Here is a 19,416-nt window from a genome sequence, read left to right as displayed (position 1 = left end):
ATATCAAAACTATCAATAGGTCAACGTATTGACCTGTCGGCTACACTACACCTTCTTTGTTGTCATTTATTCCTGCTCTGTTGGGCAGATTTGTTAGAATACAGTTTCTACTATTTTTGAATAACAAAGTGAAAGAAATATTTAAATTTATTTGCAGTAAGGAAGACATTGAAAGTGAAAGTGAACAGGTTTCTGTCTGTGTGCTTTTTTTAAAATCTTTTTAAAAATGAAAGGGGAGCTGTTTACTTATACATCAATTCAGGGGTAAATTATGAAAGTTTCTTTGCTTATCGTGATACATTATATTTGTTTTACTAACATGTAAGGTACATTTATTATATATATGAATCAATATTGAAGGAAATGATATATCCTTATCAGCACTGGTGTTCTTATCCAAAATTTATGTTATAACATACACTTTAGTAAAGTTTATGAAAGTTTAAAAAAAAAAGAAAAAAAGTTCAGTGTGGTTTCAGGTTAAACACAGAAACTGTCAATTGTATAAACATTTCTCCCCAGTCAGGGTTGTTTGTGGACACTTTGGCGGCATCATTATTATCCAAACTTTGCCTTCTGTGTCAAGTACCTCACAGCTGGTGGTACAAGTTTTTCCTGCAAGGACATGCATCTTCTGGCATCTTTCTGCTGAGCCACCAGGTAAAACTCAACTGTTTTAAATCTAATCAGTCACTTTCCCCACAGCTATATTCCTCATCCTTCTGTCATGTAGCTTCCTTTTCTAATAACCAAAATGCACGGCTGGTTCCTGAAATTTAATTTTCTGTGAAAAGGAAAAAGCTTCACAATTAGCTCCACAAGTATTGTCTGTAGTAGATGGATATAGCTTTTCTACTCTGCTGGAGCACTCAAACTCAAAGTACTTTATACAGCATGTGCCATTCATACAAGCACTTTTTTCTGTTTTCCAACATTCACACAGATTCATACTCCTATGCATCTGAGAGAAACTCTGTTCAGTATTTTGCCCAAGGATATTTCATGTAGCCAGGGATCTAGCCACCAGCCTTTGTGGATGACCTGCTATACCTTGTGAGCTACAGCCTCCCATGCAGTGTTTCAGATATAGGTCCTCTAGCCAATAGGAGCACAAGAAAATCTAAGAAATAACACCTGGGCATTTATGAGAAAAGGACATAAACTATAATCACAGGTGTTTTGTGCAGACATTTGGGGAAGAAACTTTACCAAAGAACTAGCTTCTTTCAAAGAAGCTAGTTTCACGTGAAATACTAGGTAAACACAGATGTTAGTAATGCGAGAGGTTAAATGCCTTAAGTTGAAGTTACAATTCTGAACCAGGTGTTAGAAAAGTCTTATGTTTACCTACTGCTGCATGCCAGAATAGCCCCTGTGAAAAACAAGTCTTCTAATCAACCAAACCTGTCTTATTATCCCTTTCACTTCTGTGGCATACACAGTGAAATTACAGGCTTTTTGGTATACGTTTTTACAAAATAGCCCAATTATTTAATGTAGGCTACTCCAGGAGACAAAGAAGGAGCTGTGCAAGGAGATATTACTCAGGTGATTTCTGTCAGCAGACATTCTCCATTTCAGTTGATAAACGTCTGTCCTTAAAGGATCAGAGTGCTGCTTCTAGCAGTCTTAAAAAACACCTGGGAAATCTGAATAAAATGAGGAAGGACAATTGGAAGGCTGCGTCAATTAAGACTTTTTAATGGGGTTTTAAAAAAAATAAGGCTAGTGGACATTACACATCAAACATGGACGGAAAGTTACATACTAATTGCTTCACTGTATCTACAACTTTTATAAGTATGTCAATATACTATGTCTAATACTAATGCTACTACTAGCAATATAACTACTGAGCGATTGGAAACTGGTCTGAGAACAGCTGGAAAGACACGGAACTCTGAATTAAGTCACATCCGCTTTCAGTCTCGAACAACCGCCACCAAAATGGCGAGGATCGCCAAAACGCACGAAGGTAAATTACTGCTAAAACCTCCATAAAGATGTTCTGTTTTACCATGTATTTTGCTTTATGGTGTCAGTAAATATTGCGGTGAATTTTCTGGTATTTCTGTTGACGGTAATGCTCCTGTTTATTTGCGAAAAAGGCGATAAGCACCAGGCCTTATACGACGCAACGCGGAGCTTTAGATAATGGCGCTGGTGGTTAGTGCTTAGCTTTCTTGTTAGCTGGAGTGGACTATTTTTCTCAGCTTATTGCACAGTTGCATGCAATAGTAGGCGCCATTTGGGCTTTTTGTCTTGGTCAGATACGGCTTTAAGCTAGTATTACTTGTTGTTGTTGTTGTTACTGTGTAATCCAAGGGATGGTAATTCTTTAACGTCTCAGTGATTCTCGTGGCTAACCGAGTTAGCATTAGCAACCTCTAACAAGCGTTTACCATGCCTACAGCAATTGGTGTTCGGCAGCAGACTCTGATATTAGCTTCAAAGTCGGTGTTCTGTAGCAAGTATTGGTAATAGTTAACCCTTTTCTGTAAAATATTCTAATGCACGTTTTGGACATGACTTGACTGAGAGTTACATGACCCAGTTTTTGTTTGTGAAAGCAGAAATTATGTCAGTAACGTTTATTTTTAAAGCGCTGTTCACAGGCGTGCATTTATAAAGCCCTGTACTGCAAAATAGAATAAAATAAATACATAAGATTAAAGCAACCTCACAGTAAAGTAAATAAACAGAGTGAGCCAAACTTAATTGTAGTGCGGGACTGTTCCAATGTCTTGGAACAGATCATGGTTACATCAAAAACTACAGTCACATACGGTGATATTAACAGGCAGAGTGTAAGGAAGTATTTGAGCTTGATTTAAGGTGTGAAAGCGCAAATAAAGGCCCGTTTGCTAGTCTTTGCCAATCAGTCCAATTCTCTGTGTGGGGTTAAAGCATTTTTTAACGACTAAATCTCTTTGAGAGCATCGTTTGCAAGTACAATACCCCATCTGTTTTTTCTCTTTGCTAAGAAACACTGGAGATCCTTCTAATTAAATGTACAAAAATTCCACGATGAAGAGCTAAAGGCTTTTTTTCCTTTTTTCCTTTTATGAAGCATTCCTTTGTTTCCCTGTGCCAAGGGATGAACTAAATTTAAAAAAAAAAATATATGGGCATGTTATCAAATTTTACAGTACGCTCTATCACACTGGTTTTACATCCTTATCCAGCACAAACTGAAGTCATGCCTCAGATAAATTTCAGTAAATATAATATTTATAGATTCCATTCACCACTGCTGATATCGGGGTGTATGTCAGTCATCCATGCTTACCTATACAGGTAGTTTTTCACCATGTTTCCTTGTGCCCCTACAGATATCGAGGCCCAGATCCTGGAGATCCAGGGGATGAAGGCCTCCTTGCTGGAGGATGGAGAGCAGGGAGTGGGCCTGATCTCCACTGGCGTTTTTGACCCAGAGATCTATGAAGGCAGCGACAGTCGCTTTGCAGGATACGTTACTTCCATTGCTGCCAATGAGCAAGAGGAGGCAAGTATTTGGTTTTTTGTTTGTTTTTTTCCCCTTTTCCAAATCAAACAAAGTAGCTTCTTCCAAGAATGCTGTTTTGTGAGCCACAGGTTGTCCTTTGTCAGTTTTGTAAGGAGCTTGACTGCTCCCCTCTGCTTGCTTTGGAGATTTGAGGAGAACCTTGCCAGTTTGGCAAAATTTGAATAGACTCATTTATTCTCTTTCTTACCTCAGGACGATGAAGATGATACATCAACAAGCTTGTTGGGACAAAAGAAGCCAGGGTACCACGCGCCAGTGGCAATACTTAATGCCATTCCACAGTCAGATGAACAGGTATGTTCATTCACTGTTTGGGCTAAATTCCAGTTAAAACGTGATCTAATTTTTTAAATGAAAAAACAGGCTTGTACAAAATCCTATTTTACTAATCATCGCATGTTTTGTGCTTAATCTTTGCAGTACGACCCATTTGCAGAGCATCGTCCACAGAAGATTGCAGAGCGGGAGGATGAATACAAGGCTCGGCGCAGACAGATGATCATCTCTCCTGAGCGTCTCGACCCCTTTGCAGATGGTAAATTTTGTTCTTTTGTGACCTTTTTACATCTTCCCAAGTTCCTTGCCTCCTCCCCCTTTTTTCTTTTTCTTTTTTTTCTGTTTTTTGTACCAATAGTTTTTACTGTTCAACCCTTCGACCACAATGCAATAGCTTGCCTCCCAGACTCAATGCCTTCCCTGTGGTCAATCCTTTCCTCATGTACATTTTGTGTCGCTGTTTTTCTCCCACTATAAATTTCCAACTGTTTCCAACAAATGTCAGTGTGGGCTCACAATTCATTTCCATAATTGCAGTTTGGGACAGTGTTGTTGGGATTTTAATTTGGTGCATGCATTAAAGGTATTATAGGGTTACCATGCTTTTCAGGGGGAGAGGTGGTTAGGTGTTTATTGCCTAACAAACATGGGTTGCAGATGGGTTGTGTGTGGGTCGAAGGGTTAACAACCCAATGTGATTTATGATGGGAAAGTGCAGTGTCCGCTTGTCACAGAAGTTGAGGATGAAGGTTAGCTCATTTAGCTGCCCACGTCCTGTGCTTTACCACACTGGGCACAGCTTTATAGGTGAATATAAAGTATATAAGGGGAATATCATTAATATGCTCTGGTGGTAGTTGAACCAGAAGCATAATTTTATTTTCTTTAAGAGTTAACAGAGAAACTTGAGAGACTTGTCAAACTGCAAATTGTCTTGGGCCTCAGCGTAAAGCGCTGCCTAACAAGTAGGGCTGTCCCGAATATCATATTTTTGAGCTACAGCAATTCAGAGTTGATCAAACTTTGTGTTTTTCAGATTTTATGAGTGTTAAACATAATCGGTCAGAAATTTGAGTGAAGCGTAGTACAGCAAGAACGTTCATATTCATCCTCCTAAGACACAAACTCTTCCATGGCATCCATTTTTAATTTCTCTTTGCTGTTTGGGCTGATTGGGACCTGACGAATGTAAAAACAAAGAATTACATGGATTTTTTATTTATTTAATTATATTTACCTGATTTTTGTTTCTGAAAAAAATTAGATCCATATATGAGCACATTGGCTTTAAATTTTGATAGAACAGTGGCAGTATAATGTCCTCGTAAGTGGATATCAGGCCCTTGTAGAGCAAAATTTAGTATTTTGGTCTAGACAACCCAAAATGTGATGTCCACATATGTGGACGCCAGGAGGCTAAAAATGTTAAATGGTATGAATTTGAAATGGTTAAGTAAGCTAAGCAAGATCATCACTGCTGTGAGTGAGAGGGATGTCGGGTAGATGAGCTGAGATGGTACAGTTCTCCCCACATAATAAACATCCAGTGATTGTCTTGAGGAAGGAAGCATGGAGAATCGGCTTATTGTACCCTTCTGCTGCAAAAGACTCATGGGGTATTGTTGTCACCCTACAGGGTGGGTGTGCGGGCAGCGTGGGCACCACGAAGTTTCTGATTGCAATAACCTGAGAATGCAAACATGGGATTTGTACATTTATACCAAAGGTGCATCTACTAGGTGGATGAGAGGTAGCACTGGAAGCTGCCAGTATTTTTATTACTGTGGCAAAGTCAGACAAAATCACCACACGCATGTAAGGATAATGGCTGTGCTGGGATTGTGGTAGTATGTAAAAGGGTCATTGTAATTAAGTCAGAAGTTTAGGCTCTGTGGGTGCAGCTACCACAGGACAGCAAGGTGCTTTGCCATAGAGCAGTACTGTCCATTGACTTTCTGCATGTTGTGGCAGTTGCTTATTTATAACAGTGAGGTGAGATGATTATTGTTGCAGTGTAGATTATTGTCACATTCTTATAAATCCATGTTGGTAAACTGAATACACACACAGTTCATACATTTCCAAATAGTGGAATATTCGGGTACAGCCCTAATGACAAGTTATTCTTTCCAATGTGGCCAGCTTTCCTACACATTTTTCTCATCTTTTAGGCTGAGCCTGTGTAGCTTATCATGACGACTAGTGCTCGGACTGAAAACCAGAAACTGTAGCTGTGAGCCAGCTATCTTACCTCTTTCCATATTTATTGCATCTTCACTTCCCCTGACACTGTGAGCTTAAATGGCCTGAATGTCTCAGGTTTGGTCTAGGTATATTCAACCTGCATGTAGAGAGGGCTCTTTGTACAAAGTTGTTGTTTCAGTAGAGTTTTATTTTACAACTCTCTCTGTAAAATAGAAATATGTTATCAAGAAAATTGTGTACCAAAATACCACAGGCCCATACTAACTGTCCTTAATTTCTCTCCTACAGCAGTACTGCTTTGCCAGTCCTGTACTGCACTCTGTTAAGGGTGCAGCAACTCATCCTGTGTAGGTTATGGGGAACACTGAGAACGGTGCACTTGTCAGTTTGGTCAGGGTCCATTGGCTGCTTGTTTTGGTGGGAGGCTGTGAGGGGAATCAGATGCAACCCAGCTACAACAAACCTCAGCTCTCCCAGCAGCCTCTTTTGAATTTGGCTTATCGGATTCCAACAAGTTGACATAAAATATTCCCGTAATGGAAGCAGACTGCCCAAATATTTGATTACATAAATTTATCTCTGTCCCAAAAAGGAAGTCAAGATCTTGATGTATGATGTTTAAATAATGAGTCCATGTGACTCTGGTATTATCAATATTTTTTTCTAGTTTTGAATGCAAACACTCACATTTGATTTTATTGTGCTAATGTCCTTCTTAGGCATAGCCTCAAAGTCTTGACTTCATATTTATCTGCTACTGTAAATACCTGGGAAACTGGACCAACATATCATGGGATTTTTTTCTAGATTGTGCTAATACCCCAAGAAGATGCTTTATTTTTTTTGCCTTAAATCAATGCATCACAATGGTATACTGTTGTGTGTGAGTTCAAACCCTTTTCCAAAGTGTTACTAATGGTAAAGAGAAATTTTCTAGGCTTCTTTTCTGCCGGTTGAAGTCTGACTGCAGATGGACCCTTGGCACTGAAAGTGTACGTATTCTGAAGAGCACAGCCCAGGACCCCTGCATCAGTGATGGCTATACTTCTTAATCCACTTAAAGAAAACACCACAACCTCAGCTCTTCTTTCTATGTATCTTCTTGTTTTTCATTAGAATGCTATGACTGTATGTAAGAAAGCCAAATGTACATTTGTATGTAATTTATTAGGACTGTCAGTCAGCTGTTTATCAGAGCAGGAACATAAGTTAAACTGTTGGTAACAAGAGTCAGGGCTAGCTGGCTGTGTTTGTGCTTGCTGTGTTTGGAATAACTCGGGGTTGTGGAGCGTACGCTGATGAGTATCCTATGTTCTTGTTCATGCTCTTTCGCGCAGGGGGCAAAACACCGGATCCCAAGCTGCAGGTTAGGTCGTATGTGGACGTCATGTTGGAGCAGAACCTGTCCAAAGAGGAGGTAAGATGCTGTTTATCTACACATTATCATCAGATATCAGAAACGGTCAGATGACAGTCCTTTAAGTCTAATTTAAACCTAAATGAGAAACCGCAAACCAAAACTGAACCTGGAAAAATAAACACTCCTTGTAAATCCTTCTTTCCTGCTTGATGTGTTTATATGGTTGGCAAACCAACACAGTGTCTGTAGAAATATCAGATCACTGCCACAAAGATGATCTGGTATAGTGAAGACTCATCTCCACTGTTGTAAACGGCACTTGCAGTGGTCCCTTTTCTTCTCTTGAAGCGCTTCTTCTATTAATACCTACTCTGATCTGATCGGCTCGACTCGTTTTTCAGTATAATCGAGTACCGCATAATGTGTGTGGGGTTGTTATAGCAACGTGGCTGTACGTCCCATGATGTTATTTGTATGCGAAATGAACACCACAACAAAAGTGAACGTCAAGACGACGGCATACCTGCTGCTCGGTCTGTGGCTTTCCATCAGACTCATCATCAGGGACCGCGGTGTTGTTTCTGTGCAGCCGATTCCCTCGTTCCTGGATTTCAAAAATGGCAGGAGACACTCATGACTCATCGAGTGATGCCACTGCAGTGTGACGGCGCCACATTTTAGTACCCGCTCCGATCACTTGGACACCCTGCCAAGCAGGTGCTAAAAAAATGCTACAGGCACTAAGGTTTAATTGAAAACTGTGGCAAACTGTGACGAGTCGATCCGAGTAGGAACTAATGGAAAAGGGGCTATAACTGCAACCTGCAACGGATGGAGGACTTCATTTACTGCTACCCTCAAACTCAGTACGGCTGCAGAACAAGGACTACTGTTACCAGCTGAAGTTCAGTGAATCCAAAGTTAATCCACAGAATGTGAGACTCCCTGTTGGAGAAGGTGCTTATGTCGCCAAGTTATTAGTCATAAAGTAATTGACAAAAAAATATTTTCAGCTGAGAAAAATTTAAATTAAATTATTTCATCATTAATTTTAACAAAGTGTGTGCCATTCATATCCACACACATGTGCACATGCAAACAACACCGCAGCACAAATCAAATTAAGCTTTTTGAGACTTGCTGTCATCTGTATGAAATGATCCATAGGTGTTCAGTGGAGTTGAGCTCTTGGGTGTGAGGCTGTAACAGGATTCATAGAAATTTCATCATTTTCAAATGAGTTCTTTAAGCCTTTATGCCCTTAGCTGAACTGTCGACCCGTCTCTGTTTAGATAAAATGAACAGACACAGTCACCAGATATCTTTAGTCTTTCATATTCATGAACTCTGTATTTATCCTGACATTTGTGCATCTGTTCATGTAGAGAGAGATTCGTCAGCAGCTGGCAGAGAAGGCCAAATCAGGGGACCTGAAAGCTGTTAATGGGTCTGCTGCTGCCCAAGCTGTCCCTAAACGTAAGCGTCGCTGGGACCAGACAGCTGACCAAACCCCCTCCAATGCTACACCCAAAAAGATGTCCAGCTGGGACCAAGCTGATGCCAGTGCTGAAGTAAGCTTAAAGAATATCACCCAGTAATAAAACATAAATCTGTCTTGCATATCAGTTTTCTCACTGATGTTTCTGGTCCCTTGCAGACTCCTGGACATACCCCTGCGCACACACCTTCAAACAGCCGATGGGATGAAACCCCCGGCCGCCCTAAAGGCAGTGAAACCCCAGGGGCCACTCCCAGTTCCCGAATGTGGGACCCGACTCCTAGCCACACGCCTGCCGGTGCTGCCACACCAGGGAGAGACACGCCTGGCCATGCCACACCTGGTCACGGGGGAGCCACAGGAAGCGTTCGCAAAAATCGCTGGGACGAGACTCCAAAGACTGAGAGGGAGACCCCAGGACATGGGAGCGGCTGGGCTGAGACCCCAAGAACAGATAGAGGAGAAGAGTCAGTGGGCGAAACTCCGACTCCAGGAGCCAGTAAGAGGAAGTCTCGGTGGGATGAAACCCCTGCCAGCCAGATGGGCTCCTCAACACCACTTTTTACCCCAGGAAAAACTCCCATAGGCACACCAGCTATGGAATTGCAAACCCCAACTACAGGTAAACAGCCTTACTCTTTGTTTTTATTATTATTAGTCTTTCTTCTACTTGATTATAAACAATTAATCTCCTGTTTTCTTCAGCACACATGACTCCAGAGCAGCTGCAGGCATGGAGGTGGGAGAGAGAAATTGATGAGAGGAACCGACCTCTAACAGACGAGGAGCTGGATGCCATGTTCCCAGAGGGCTACAAGGTCCACGTCTATTTGATGCATTTCATTTTCCAGCAACAAGCATTAGTGAAGGTCATTTATTAGACTGCAGTGCTGACAGGTGTTTTTCTTCACAGGTGTTGCCGCCTCCTGCAGGCTATGTGCCTATCCGTACCCCAGCCCGTAAGCTGGCGGCCACGCCCACACCTATTGGAGGCATGACGGGCTTCCATATGCAGGCAGAGGATCGCACCACAAAACAGATGAATGACCAGCCCTCAGGAAATCTCCCTTTCCTCAAACCTGATGACATCCAGTACTTTGACAAACTGCTGGTGAGCATCAGCAGGGATAAAATAATGGCACAGTCAGTGTGAGCCAGGTGTTTGTTGTGTCTGAGGTTCATGGTTTTTGTCTTGGTGCTAGGTGGAGGTGGATGAGTCCACTCTGAGCCCCGAGGAGCAGAAAGAAAGGAAGATTATGAAGCTGCTGCTGAAGATTAAAAATGGAACTCCTCCCATGAGAAAGGTTGGGTTTTAATACTTTGATTAATCATTCTTGCTTTTGGCCAAACTTGAGCTTTGGAACAGCATTAAAGTTTCCAGTTACAAGATCAACACCCAGCACCGAGGTTTTGTGGCTACAGGGTGAATATTTGCTCGCTACACAACGTTCTCTCTGAGGAGCTGCTGCTTACAGCAGAGGTCACAGTGTAGACCTTCATGCTCTGCTGTGAGCTGCACACAGAAACCACCCGGTCTCATCTTATCATGACAAGTACCAGGTTCCTCTAGAGTTTTAATCACTGTTCACAGCAGAATAAAACCCCAGCTTCAAATCTGACTTTTGAAAAGGTTTTGCTGATTTTGCCCCAAAATAAGATTTTAAAAAGCTTTTCCTGTCTGCAAGTTATAAGTCTGTCACCATCTTTGTAGAGTTCTCATACAGGTTTTGTTTCAGGTTTCTTTGAGTATGAAGTCTCTCCTGTGTTGTTTAGTAACAGATTTGCCAAATATACTTCAGAATTTGACCATTATCTGACTGGCTGACCTTCTCTTTCCTCTTAGGCTGCTCTGCGTCAGATCACAGATAAAGCTCGCGAATTCGGAGCAGGTCCCCTGTTCAACCAAATCCTGCCCCTGCTCATGTCCCCCACCCTGGAGGATCAGGAGCGCCATCTTTTGGTTAAAGTCATTGACCGCATTCTCTACAAACTGGATGACCTGGTCCGACCATATGTTCACAAGGTGGGCTCAATGTGAACGATCATCTGTGACAGCTCAGTTTAAATGTTCAGTGGTTTCTCAGTGTCTTTGACAATCTAAATGTCCTTTTTCTGCATGCAGATCCTGGTGGTTATTGAGCCGCTGCTCATCGATGAAGACTATTATGCCAGAGTGGAAGGCAGAGAGATCATCTCTAACTTGGCAAAGGTAACATGGAGCACCTTATTCTTTTTGTCTTTTTATCCCATAAACTATATGGACTGTGGTTTGTGCGAACCATTCTCGCCTGTTCAGCCAGTCCGTGGTCAGATCAGGGCTAGTCGTTCGCTAGATTAATACCAGCATGAGAGCTAGCAGACGGGACTTTTATGCCTCGTCTGTTCTCAACCTGCACCCGCTGGTTACAATCCGCCATCATTAGCTGTTTATGTTCTGTCACCATGTCTGCTCAGCATATCTCTGATCTGTAGCAGCATTTAAACTTGGCTCGAGGCATGTTTGTGAGGTTAAATGATTGAAAGCTTGGTGTCTTTCCTCCGTGTGTCTCAGGCTGCTGGTTTAGCTACTATGATCTCCACGATGCGACCTGATATTGACAACATGGACGAGTATGTCAGAAACACCACCGCCCGAGCCTTTGCTGTTGTAGCCTCCGCCCTCGGGATCCCCTCTCTCCTCCCTTTCCTGAAAGCTGTGTGTAAAAGCAAGAAGTCCTGGCAGGCTCGGCACACAGGCATCAAGATTGTGCAGCAAATCGCCATCCTCATGGGCTGCGCCATTCTGCCTCACCTTCGCAGTTTGGTCGAGATTATTGAACATGGTAAGTGAACTTAAACTGTTCGTAGCATTAAATAGTTCAAAGCACTGGCATCCACAGGCTTATTATGTGGATGAGTAAGTTCTCAGTTTGTGAATTTGAACGGAATGCAGGTGTACAACTTTAACTATTCTAACTAGTAAATGCTTAACTGCTAATTTGCCCAATTTTTCATTCACATGAGATGTTTTGTTTTGAGTATACGTGGTTTGCTGTTGTTAAAATGCATCGGAGCTCTGACCATCGACTATTCGATTCTGCAGGGCTTGTGGATGAGCAGCAGAAGGTGAGGACCATCAGTGCCCTGGCTATAGCTGCCCTGGCTGAAGCTGCCACACCATACGGTATCGAGTCCTTTGACTCTGTGCTGAAGCCACTGTGGAAAGGCATCAGGCAACACAGAGGAAAGGTGAGCAGGAAATTTGGAAAAAGCATTCACAGCATTGAGCGCAAGATCAGCACCCAGCACTAAGCCTGCCTGTGGCTGCAGTGTGAATACCTGCTTGCTATAGAGTCTCCTCAAAGGAGCTGCTGCTGTCAGCAGAGGTCTAATGAGAGACCATTAATATGCTGCTGTTAGCGTCGGACATTACCAGTTATTGTAAAGGGAAAATATGTGAAACATGTCTGTGATTGTGTCTTATGTTATCCCCTTTGGTCACCAGGGTCTGGCTGCTTTCCTCAAAGCTATTGGTTACCTCATCCCACTGATGGATGCTGAGTATGCAAACTACTACACCAGAGAGGTGATGCTGATCCTCATCAGAGAGTTTCAGTCCCCTGACGAGGAGATGAAAAAGATTGTGCTCAAGGTGAGGAGACTGTCTGTGAGGAAGCGCCTCCAAACTGTCAACTAACTTCCTGTAACTCGTTCTCACCTCTTCAGCCACATAGGTGATGAACATTGTTTGCTACATGAGCACCAGGATTGCCAGAGCAGCTGCTAGCATGTCCCCTCTGCTGTCTTTCTGCACCCATTGGTTACATTAAGGTATCTTTCTGGATGTCACAAGAAACTCATCAGTTTCCCTTCTGTTTTGCCTCATAGGTAGTGAAGCAGTGCTGTGGCACAGATGGTGTCGAGGCCAACTACATCAAGACTGAAATCCTGCCCCCCTTCTTCAAGCATTTCTGGCAGCACAGGATGGCTCTGGACAGACGCAACTACAGACAGGTTCGCGAAACATATTCTTCAGCTTAAAATATATTTGAAAATCTAATATTGTCAAAATAGCTTAGAAAAGGAAATGTGTGGTTGGCTCTTTTTCCTAAAACTGCTGATCTTAGCCCGTTTGTGGGTTTTTGTGTTTTTGATGTATGAGATTAGGGCTGCCACAAACGATCATTTTGATAGTCGCCTAGTCACTGATTATTTTTGCGTTTAGTCGACTAATCAGATCATGTCCATTGGACGTAAAACGTACAGCTTATTGCACCAGCATGCATCTGCTCTTATATAACTATCATTAGCTTATAGCTAGAAGTGTTTAAGGTATGTGCTAACTAAAAAGAAAAACAAGATGATAGTTTCTTAAATTTTAATGAAATTTGCAGATTGTTTCGGTGGAGTTTAATAAACTCAGCCGTCTGCTCCTTGCTATCTAAAATATAACAGGACACCGCAGTATATTGAGCATCTCACACTTCTGATAATCAGTTGTCTGCTTGACGTTTATTCAGCTGTGTAAAAACTATAACTTTAATCTCAGCCAAACCGATTTACTCAGAAACAAATAAAATACTGAAAAAAGACAAACAATAACATTTTTAAGTTGTGTAAGTCAGCAGTCTCCAACCTTTTTTGTGCCCGACAATATTTTCACGGTGTCGCGGATAAATACAACAAAATAATACTAGTACCGGTACCGAAAAAAAGATTTATTCATAACACACGTGAAAAGACCCAGGAAAACAGAGTTAACGGTACAAACGATAACAAAATAACGCTGAAAACCGATTTAAAAACCCTGAAAACCATACATTTCACACCTGAGCTTCAACTCTCGCGGCCCGGTACCAAACGACTCACGGACCGGTACCGGTCCGAGGCCCGGGGGTTGGGACCGCTGATCTAAGTGACTTATGTATCATGTTTAACCTGAGTAGGGAAAGACGGCGTTGGGTTTGAAAACGATTTGGTGGGAGTCCGGTGTTCTCACAGGCTCTAGTGAGCCTTGCCCCCAGCTGGTGGGTAACAGATGTCTCCGAAAACGTCAGAGCACTTTTGAAAATATGTGGTGTCTTGATAAACTGAGCAGATATTTGAGGTTTACACAGCTACATTCTCGCCTGAAAATATGTTAAACGTTTATTTTGTGCCCAGAAAGAATAATAAGAGTAATATTAAAACTAACTAGTTGCCGCCATTGTTGGAAACTTGAGCAGGTATACACCCGACCCATCCTTCAAATCTGGGGAAATGAAGGGCGCATTTGTCGGAGTCTTCGAATTTGGGCGGTCTTCGTCGTGTCGCTGTAACGTAATCGGCCTACAAATGCGGGCACTGGAGGATGCGGTTCCTGAATTTGGACACAGCTACGATACCGGGCACAGCTTCTTCTTCGGGGTTTCCTGTATTTGCTTCAATCGACTCTGTCGTCTGCCTGTCATGTGACTTTACTAGTGGAAAATAATGGTGTGCACAAAATAGACCAACAGATCTGATCACACAACTCAAATAGACATTTAGGTTATAATCTAGTCGGCAGTTAAACACACCGTGTCCTTAGAGTTGTCTGAAGCTTTGCACACTCGTCTCAAGTTATTATCTCTTTGTCCAGCTGGTGGACACCACAGTGGAGTTGGCTAACAAAGTGGGAGCAGCAGAGATCATCTCACGTATCGTTGATGACCTGAAAGACGAGGCAGAACAGTACAGGAAGATGGTGATGGAGACCATTGAAAAAATCATGGGCAACTTGGGTGCAGCTGACATTGACCACAAGCTGGAGGAGCAGCTGATCGACGGTATTCTGTATGCCTTCCAGGAGCAGACGACAGAGGTGAGAGGGAGTTATAGAGAAGTGGGGGGTTTTTCCACAATATTTTGTTTCTTGTTTTGTTTCATACTCCATGCTCTTTGGTCTGCAGGATTCTGTCATGCTGAATGGTTTCGGTACAGTGGTGAATGCTCTTGGGAAGCGCGTGAAACCCTACCTGCCACAGATCTGTGGTACGGTACTGTGGCGTCTCAACAACAAGTCGGCCAAGGTCCGTCAGCAAGCTGCTGACCTGATCTCCCGCACGGCCGTGGTCATGAAGACGTGCCAGGAGGTACATTCAGCCTATACAGCATCCGAGACAAATATATAACGGAGTCCACACACTGACCTCTTCTGCTTGTCCCTGTCCCTGCAGGAGAAGCTGATGGGTCATTTGGGAGTCGTGCTGTACGAGTATCTGGGAGAGGAGTACCCTGAGGTGCTGGGCAGCATCCTTGGAGCGCTGAAGGCCATTGTGAATGTCATTGGTATGTAACCTTCACTGATCACAGGTGTATTTTATTGATAGGATGTAAATAAACGTCTTCACATTTGGTTTCATCTTGGTTCCTGAACTTCGCAGTTGTTAGTTTTGACTGCTTCCGTCTTCCTTTTGGAGCCAAAAGTGATCATGGTTACACAAGAGGGTGGAGTGCTAAGCTATCAGCTAACACTAGCAAGCAGCATTCATAAAGTGGACAGCTGTCTCACACAGATGCACATACCTGCTAATTTGTATTAGAACACTCACCACAACTGAAACAGAGCTGAAGGCCTAGCAGGCAGTTACAGCTGCGACCCTCCTAATTCTTGTATCTCGGTGGATGAGTTATAAAAAAATAATTTGTAGAGCCCCTAGGCTCTGTACTAGGCTTTGGTACAGAGTTTGACTGTCATTGAAGCTCGATAGCAATCAGTGCACCTTTGAGAGTTTGATAATAAAAATGTAGCAACAGCTACAGTAACATCTTCCCACCTCTTGTTCTGTTCTAAGTAACAAAATTTACCTGCACCTCAGTCCCATCTCAGGGTGTGGAAAAGGACCCGTGCTGATATCTGACCTCATTTTTAGGCATGCACAAGATGACCCCACCAATCAAAGACCTGCTTCCTCGTTTGACTCCCATCCTGAAGAACAGACATGAGAAAGTCCAGGAGAACTGCATCGACCTGGTGGGCAGGATCGCTGACAGGTCAGTGGTGACAAGCCTCAACCTCAAGGTTTGTGGATATGATTGTGTCCTTTTCTAACTTTTATGTGTATTTTTAGGGGTGCTGAGTACGTGTCTGCCAGGGAGTGGATGAGGATCTGTTTCGAGTTGCTAGAGTTGCTTAAGGCACACAAAAAGGCAATCCGCAGAGCCACCGTCAACACGTTTGGTTATATTGCCAAAGCCATCGGGTGAGTACCTTCTGTCACGTACACACCTTTTACATGTAAGGTTTCATCTTCGTTTTGTCTCGGCTGTACGCATTAAAGTGGATCTAAAATGTTTTTCTCTCTGACCTTCCTCCCTGCAGTCCTCACGATGTCTTGGCCACTCTGCTCAATAACCTTAAAGTCCAGGAGCGACAGAACAGGGTCTGCACGACCGTAGCCATCGCCATCGTTGCTGAGACCTGTTCACCCTTCACGGTGCTGCCGGCCCTAATGAACGAATACCGCGTGCCTGAGCTCAACGTGCAAAACGGTGTACTGAAGTCCCTCTCCTTCCTGTTCGAGTACATTGGAGAGATGGGCAAAGACTACATCTATGCTGTCACGCCGCTGCTGGAGGATGCTCTCATGGACAGGTATCAGCATGGTTTAATTTGACTGATTAGTTTTGATAAAAACTGTGGCAGGGGAAGTATTCATATCTTTTCAAACTCTTTACCCACACGTGAGGGTTAAAGACATCAGTGAATCCTGCACCTTATGTGTTTCTGTGTTCTGCCCCCCCCCCCCCCCTTGCAGAGACCTGGTCCATAGACAGACAGCCAGCGCTGTGGTTCAGCACATGTCCCTCGGTGTCTACGGTTTTGGCTGCGAGGACTCCCTCAACCACTTGTTGAACTACGTGTGGCCCAACGTATTTGAGACGTCACCTCACGTCATCCAGGCTGTGATGGGCGCTTTGGAGGGGCTGAGGGTCGCTCTCGGGCCCTGCCGCATGCTGCAGTACTGCTTACAGGTCAGGACCAGAAATTGGAATTATGAAAGAAAAAAAAAAGATGTGTGTCAGGATTTTTGTCTGCACACTAGTGCTGTCAGCTAAAAGATTATTCATACAGAAAAGTCACACAGATTCAAACATGCACATGCTACAACCACAAGAGAGCAGACCGGGACAAGAAATGGAGTTACTCGTACAGCTGCATTTTAATATAAACACGTCTCTTAAGAGCTACACAGTAAAGTTATAGAGGGAGGATATTTGATAGAGCTCTGCTGTGGAAACATGGAGAAGTGTTCTTCTTTTACTCAGCACTATCAGGAGTCAAACATCACAAAGCTTAGCTCCATAAAGACCTTTTCATGAACCTATTCAGCTTTCATACAGCAGTAACACTTCCACATATTTCTACAAACTAACAAAATGCAAGTATTTTCCAATGTTGACAGAAGGTTCGAACCTTCTGTCAACATTGTAGATGCTGTTTACCTCGACCTCTTAATCTGAATTCACACTTTGTGTGTTACTACATGTGGCTAAATCATTTACTGGTTATACTCTACTCATCACCTGCAGTATAGAGTGTGTGAAGTGTAAAGCAATGAGAGCTGCATCTTGTATGCATGACAGAAGATTAGAGCTTCTTTAAGCCCTCAGCAGTGCTGGGATTTACAGCTGTTCCAGTGGAAATCCAGCTTTGCTCTCTGTGCTGCTTTTCACGAGTGAATATTTAATTCTTTCTTTACAGAGAGATAAACAGAGACAAAGAGTCAGAAGCAGTTTTGACTAAGTTCTGGTCACCTGGGGGTTAAAATGGGCCTAACTTTAAAAGTTTGAATCATTGTGTTTGTATAAAGCGTAAACTCAAAAACTGTCTGGCGTTCTGCAGGGTCTGTTCCATCCAGCCAGGAAAGTGAGGGACGTCTACTGGAAGATCTACAACTCCATCTACATCGGCTCTCAGGACGCCCTGATTGCTCACTACCCACAGGTCTACAACGACGACAAAAATGTCTACGTCCGCTACGAGCTCGAATACACCTTGTAAATAAAAATTTAAAAATTTTTTTCTCCCCCCCCCCCAAAAAAAAGAACACAAAAAAAATCACACACTCATACACATACATACTTTTCTCCATCATTTATTTAGCAGCTGTGTTTGTCACATTCAGCTTCTCCTGTTCACTCTGAACTGGACATGAAAAGTAGTCTTGTAGAGTCTGTATGTGTGGGGTTTTTGTTGTTGTGTCCCCCCCCCTTCGTTTCTTTCTTCTTTTTTTTTTAGTGTGCTGTAAGAAACAGCTGAAGTCAGACAAGCTATGATTTTTTTTAAATGCAGAGCAGTCTTTACAATGTTTTAAATCTGGGTTTGTTTCTCTTTGTGTCTTGATAATTGATAGGACTCAGTACCAGCCACACTTTTTCCATGTTTCACACCACCTCTGTTCTTATTAGATCCATGCTTTATTTAACTGAATAAAATGTTTGTGTATAAAAATCAGTTTCTGCCTTTCAGTGAGATTTTTTCATTTATATAATTTAAATGCAGAATATGGAGATTAATACAGACATGGTCAGCGATAAGCAGCGGTGGTAGTCTGACCATGTTTGACAGCATAACTGAGGTTTCCGGGTCCTGACCTGTAAGCAGTACTGCAGCATGAGTCTCCAGCTCATCGGCTCTCCATATCAATTAGAAGTCTCCCAGCACCTGACGACCTGTCCCATCTTCCTTTCCTCTCTATTATATATCATTAATAAAATCCATTAAAAATAAAAGAGTTGAAAACGTAACCTCCCTGCACACATGCATGAACACTCAGCCTCTCAATTTAAAACTCCTCCCCCTCCTTGTAGGTACTCTATTCACTCACTGCTGCTACTCATCCAGACTGTTTGACCCAGATTCCTCCACAAAGAGTGAAGCTCTGCTGAGCTGAGGAGGATGTACTGAGTTCTTATCTGTTCACTGGAATTCATCTATTCTGCTTTAGTTTGAATTTTATAATGTATCAAAAGCAAAACATATTTTTTATAAGCAGCTTCGTATAAGACATCTGCTCCCGTATCATAAATGTGGTGCTTTAAAAGTCGAGTACTTGAGGAAATGTACTGGCAGATGTGCCTTGAATCCAAAATGACTCAAATGTGTCTGTATGTAGCGTTTGTAGCAGCAAGGGGTTTGAAGAAAAGGTCACATGCTCCCACGGAACAAAACTGTCTGCTGGACCGCAACTGCTCTGAGGCTAATTTGTAAAACAGTACCTATTGGGTTGGGCTTTTTCTGTAGATTTCTTTTTTTACTATTAAATATAAGATATATGTATATAAATAAACAAATGCAATGCTCACATTAAAGGTGTTTGAAATAATGAGGCCAGTGTAAATACAAGTAATCCTTGTGAGACAAATTAAAGGCTTCAGACTGCTTTAAACACTGTTTCAGCCAGTGGTTTTCTGCTCTTGCCTCTAGATCAGGGGTAGGGAACTCCAGGCCTCGATTGCTGGTGTCCTGCAGGTTTTAGATGGGTCCTTGATCCAACACAGCCGATTCAAATGGCTAAATTACCTCCTCAACATGTCTTGAAGTTCTCC

The 19,416-nt window shown here is 42.7% G+C and overlaps 1 protein-coding gene across 5 annotated transcripts; it reads left to right on the top strand.

Moving 5' to 3' along the window:
- Window positions 1-1,892: 1,892 nt before the first annotated feature.
- Window positions 1,893-17,900, top strand: sf3b1 (splicing factor 3b, subunit 1). 5 transcript variants are annotated; one of them, XM_005746282.1, is made up of 24 exons: window positions 1,893-1,975; window positions 3,333-3,505; window positions 3,719-3,820; window positions 3,947-4,061; window positions 7,345-7,424; window positions 8,753-8,938; window positions 9,025-9,487; window positions 9,571-9,683; window positions 9,779-9,976; window positions 10,068-10,169; window positions 10,709-10,888; window positions 10,988-11,074; window positions 11,417-11,687; window positions 11,948-12,093; window positions 12,350-12,496; window positions 12,733-12,858; window positions 14,465-14,686; window positions 14,775-14,957; window positions 15,042-15,153; window positions 15,738-15,858; window positions 15,936-16,067; window positions 16,187-16,459; window positions 16,623-16,839; window positions 17,711-17,900. In XM_005746282.1, exons 1-24 carry the CDS (start codon window positions 1,948-1,950, stop codon window positions 17,867-17,869), a joined length of 3,936 nt encoding a protein of 1,311 aa, XP_005746339.1. In that variant the 5' UTR covers window positions 1,893-1,947; the 3' UTR covers window positions 17,870-17,900. The 5 variants fall into 5 exon arrangements, with proteins under 5 accessions (XP_005746339.1, XP_013769628.1, XP_005746343.1 ...); XM_005746284.1 differs by lacking the exons at window positions 1,893-1,975; window positions 3,333-3,505; window positions 3,719-3,820; window positions 3,947-4,061 and adding an exon at window positions 5,184-6,999; XM_013914174.1 differs by lacking the exons at window positions 8,753-8,938; window positions 9,025-9,487; window positions 9,571-9,683; ... (14 more) ...; window positions 16,623-16,839; window positions 17,711-17,900 and adding an exon at window positions 6,945-6,999 and having other exon boundaries at window positions 7,345-7,412.
- Window positions 17,901-19,416: the final 1,516 nt, after the last annotated feature.

Source organism: Pundamilia nyererei, unplaced genomic scaffold (assembly GCF_000239375.1).
Source record: "Pundamilia nyererei isolate P.nyererei 1_Seehausen unplaced genomic scaffold, PunNye1.0 scaffold00176, whole genome shotgun sequence".
In the NCBI taxonomy this organism is placed as follows: domain Eukaryota; kingdom Metazoa; phylum Chordata; class Actinopteri; order Cichliformes; family Cichlidae; genus Pundamilia; species Pundamilia nyererei.
Note: the sequence above shows the minus strand (reverse complement) of the source record. Positions and strands in the feature narration are given on the sequence as shown.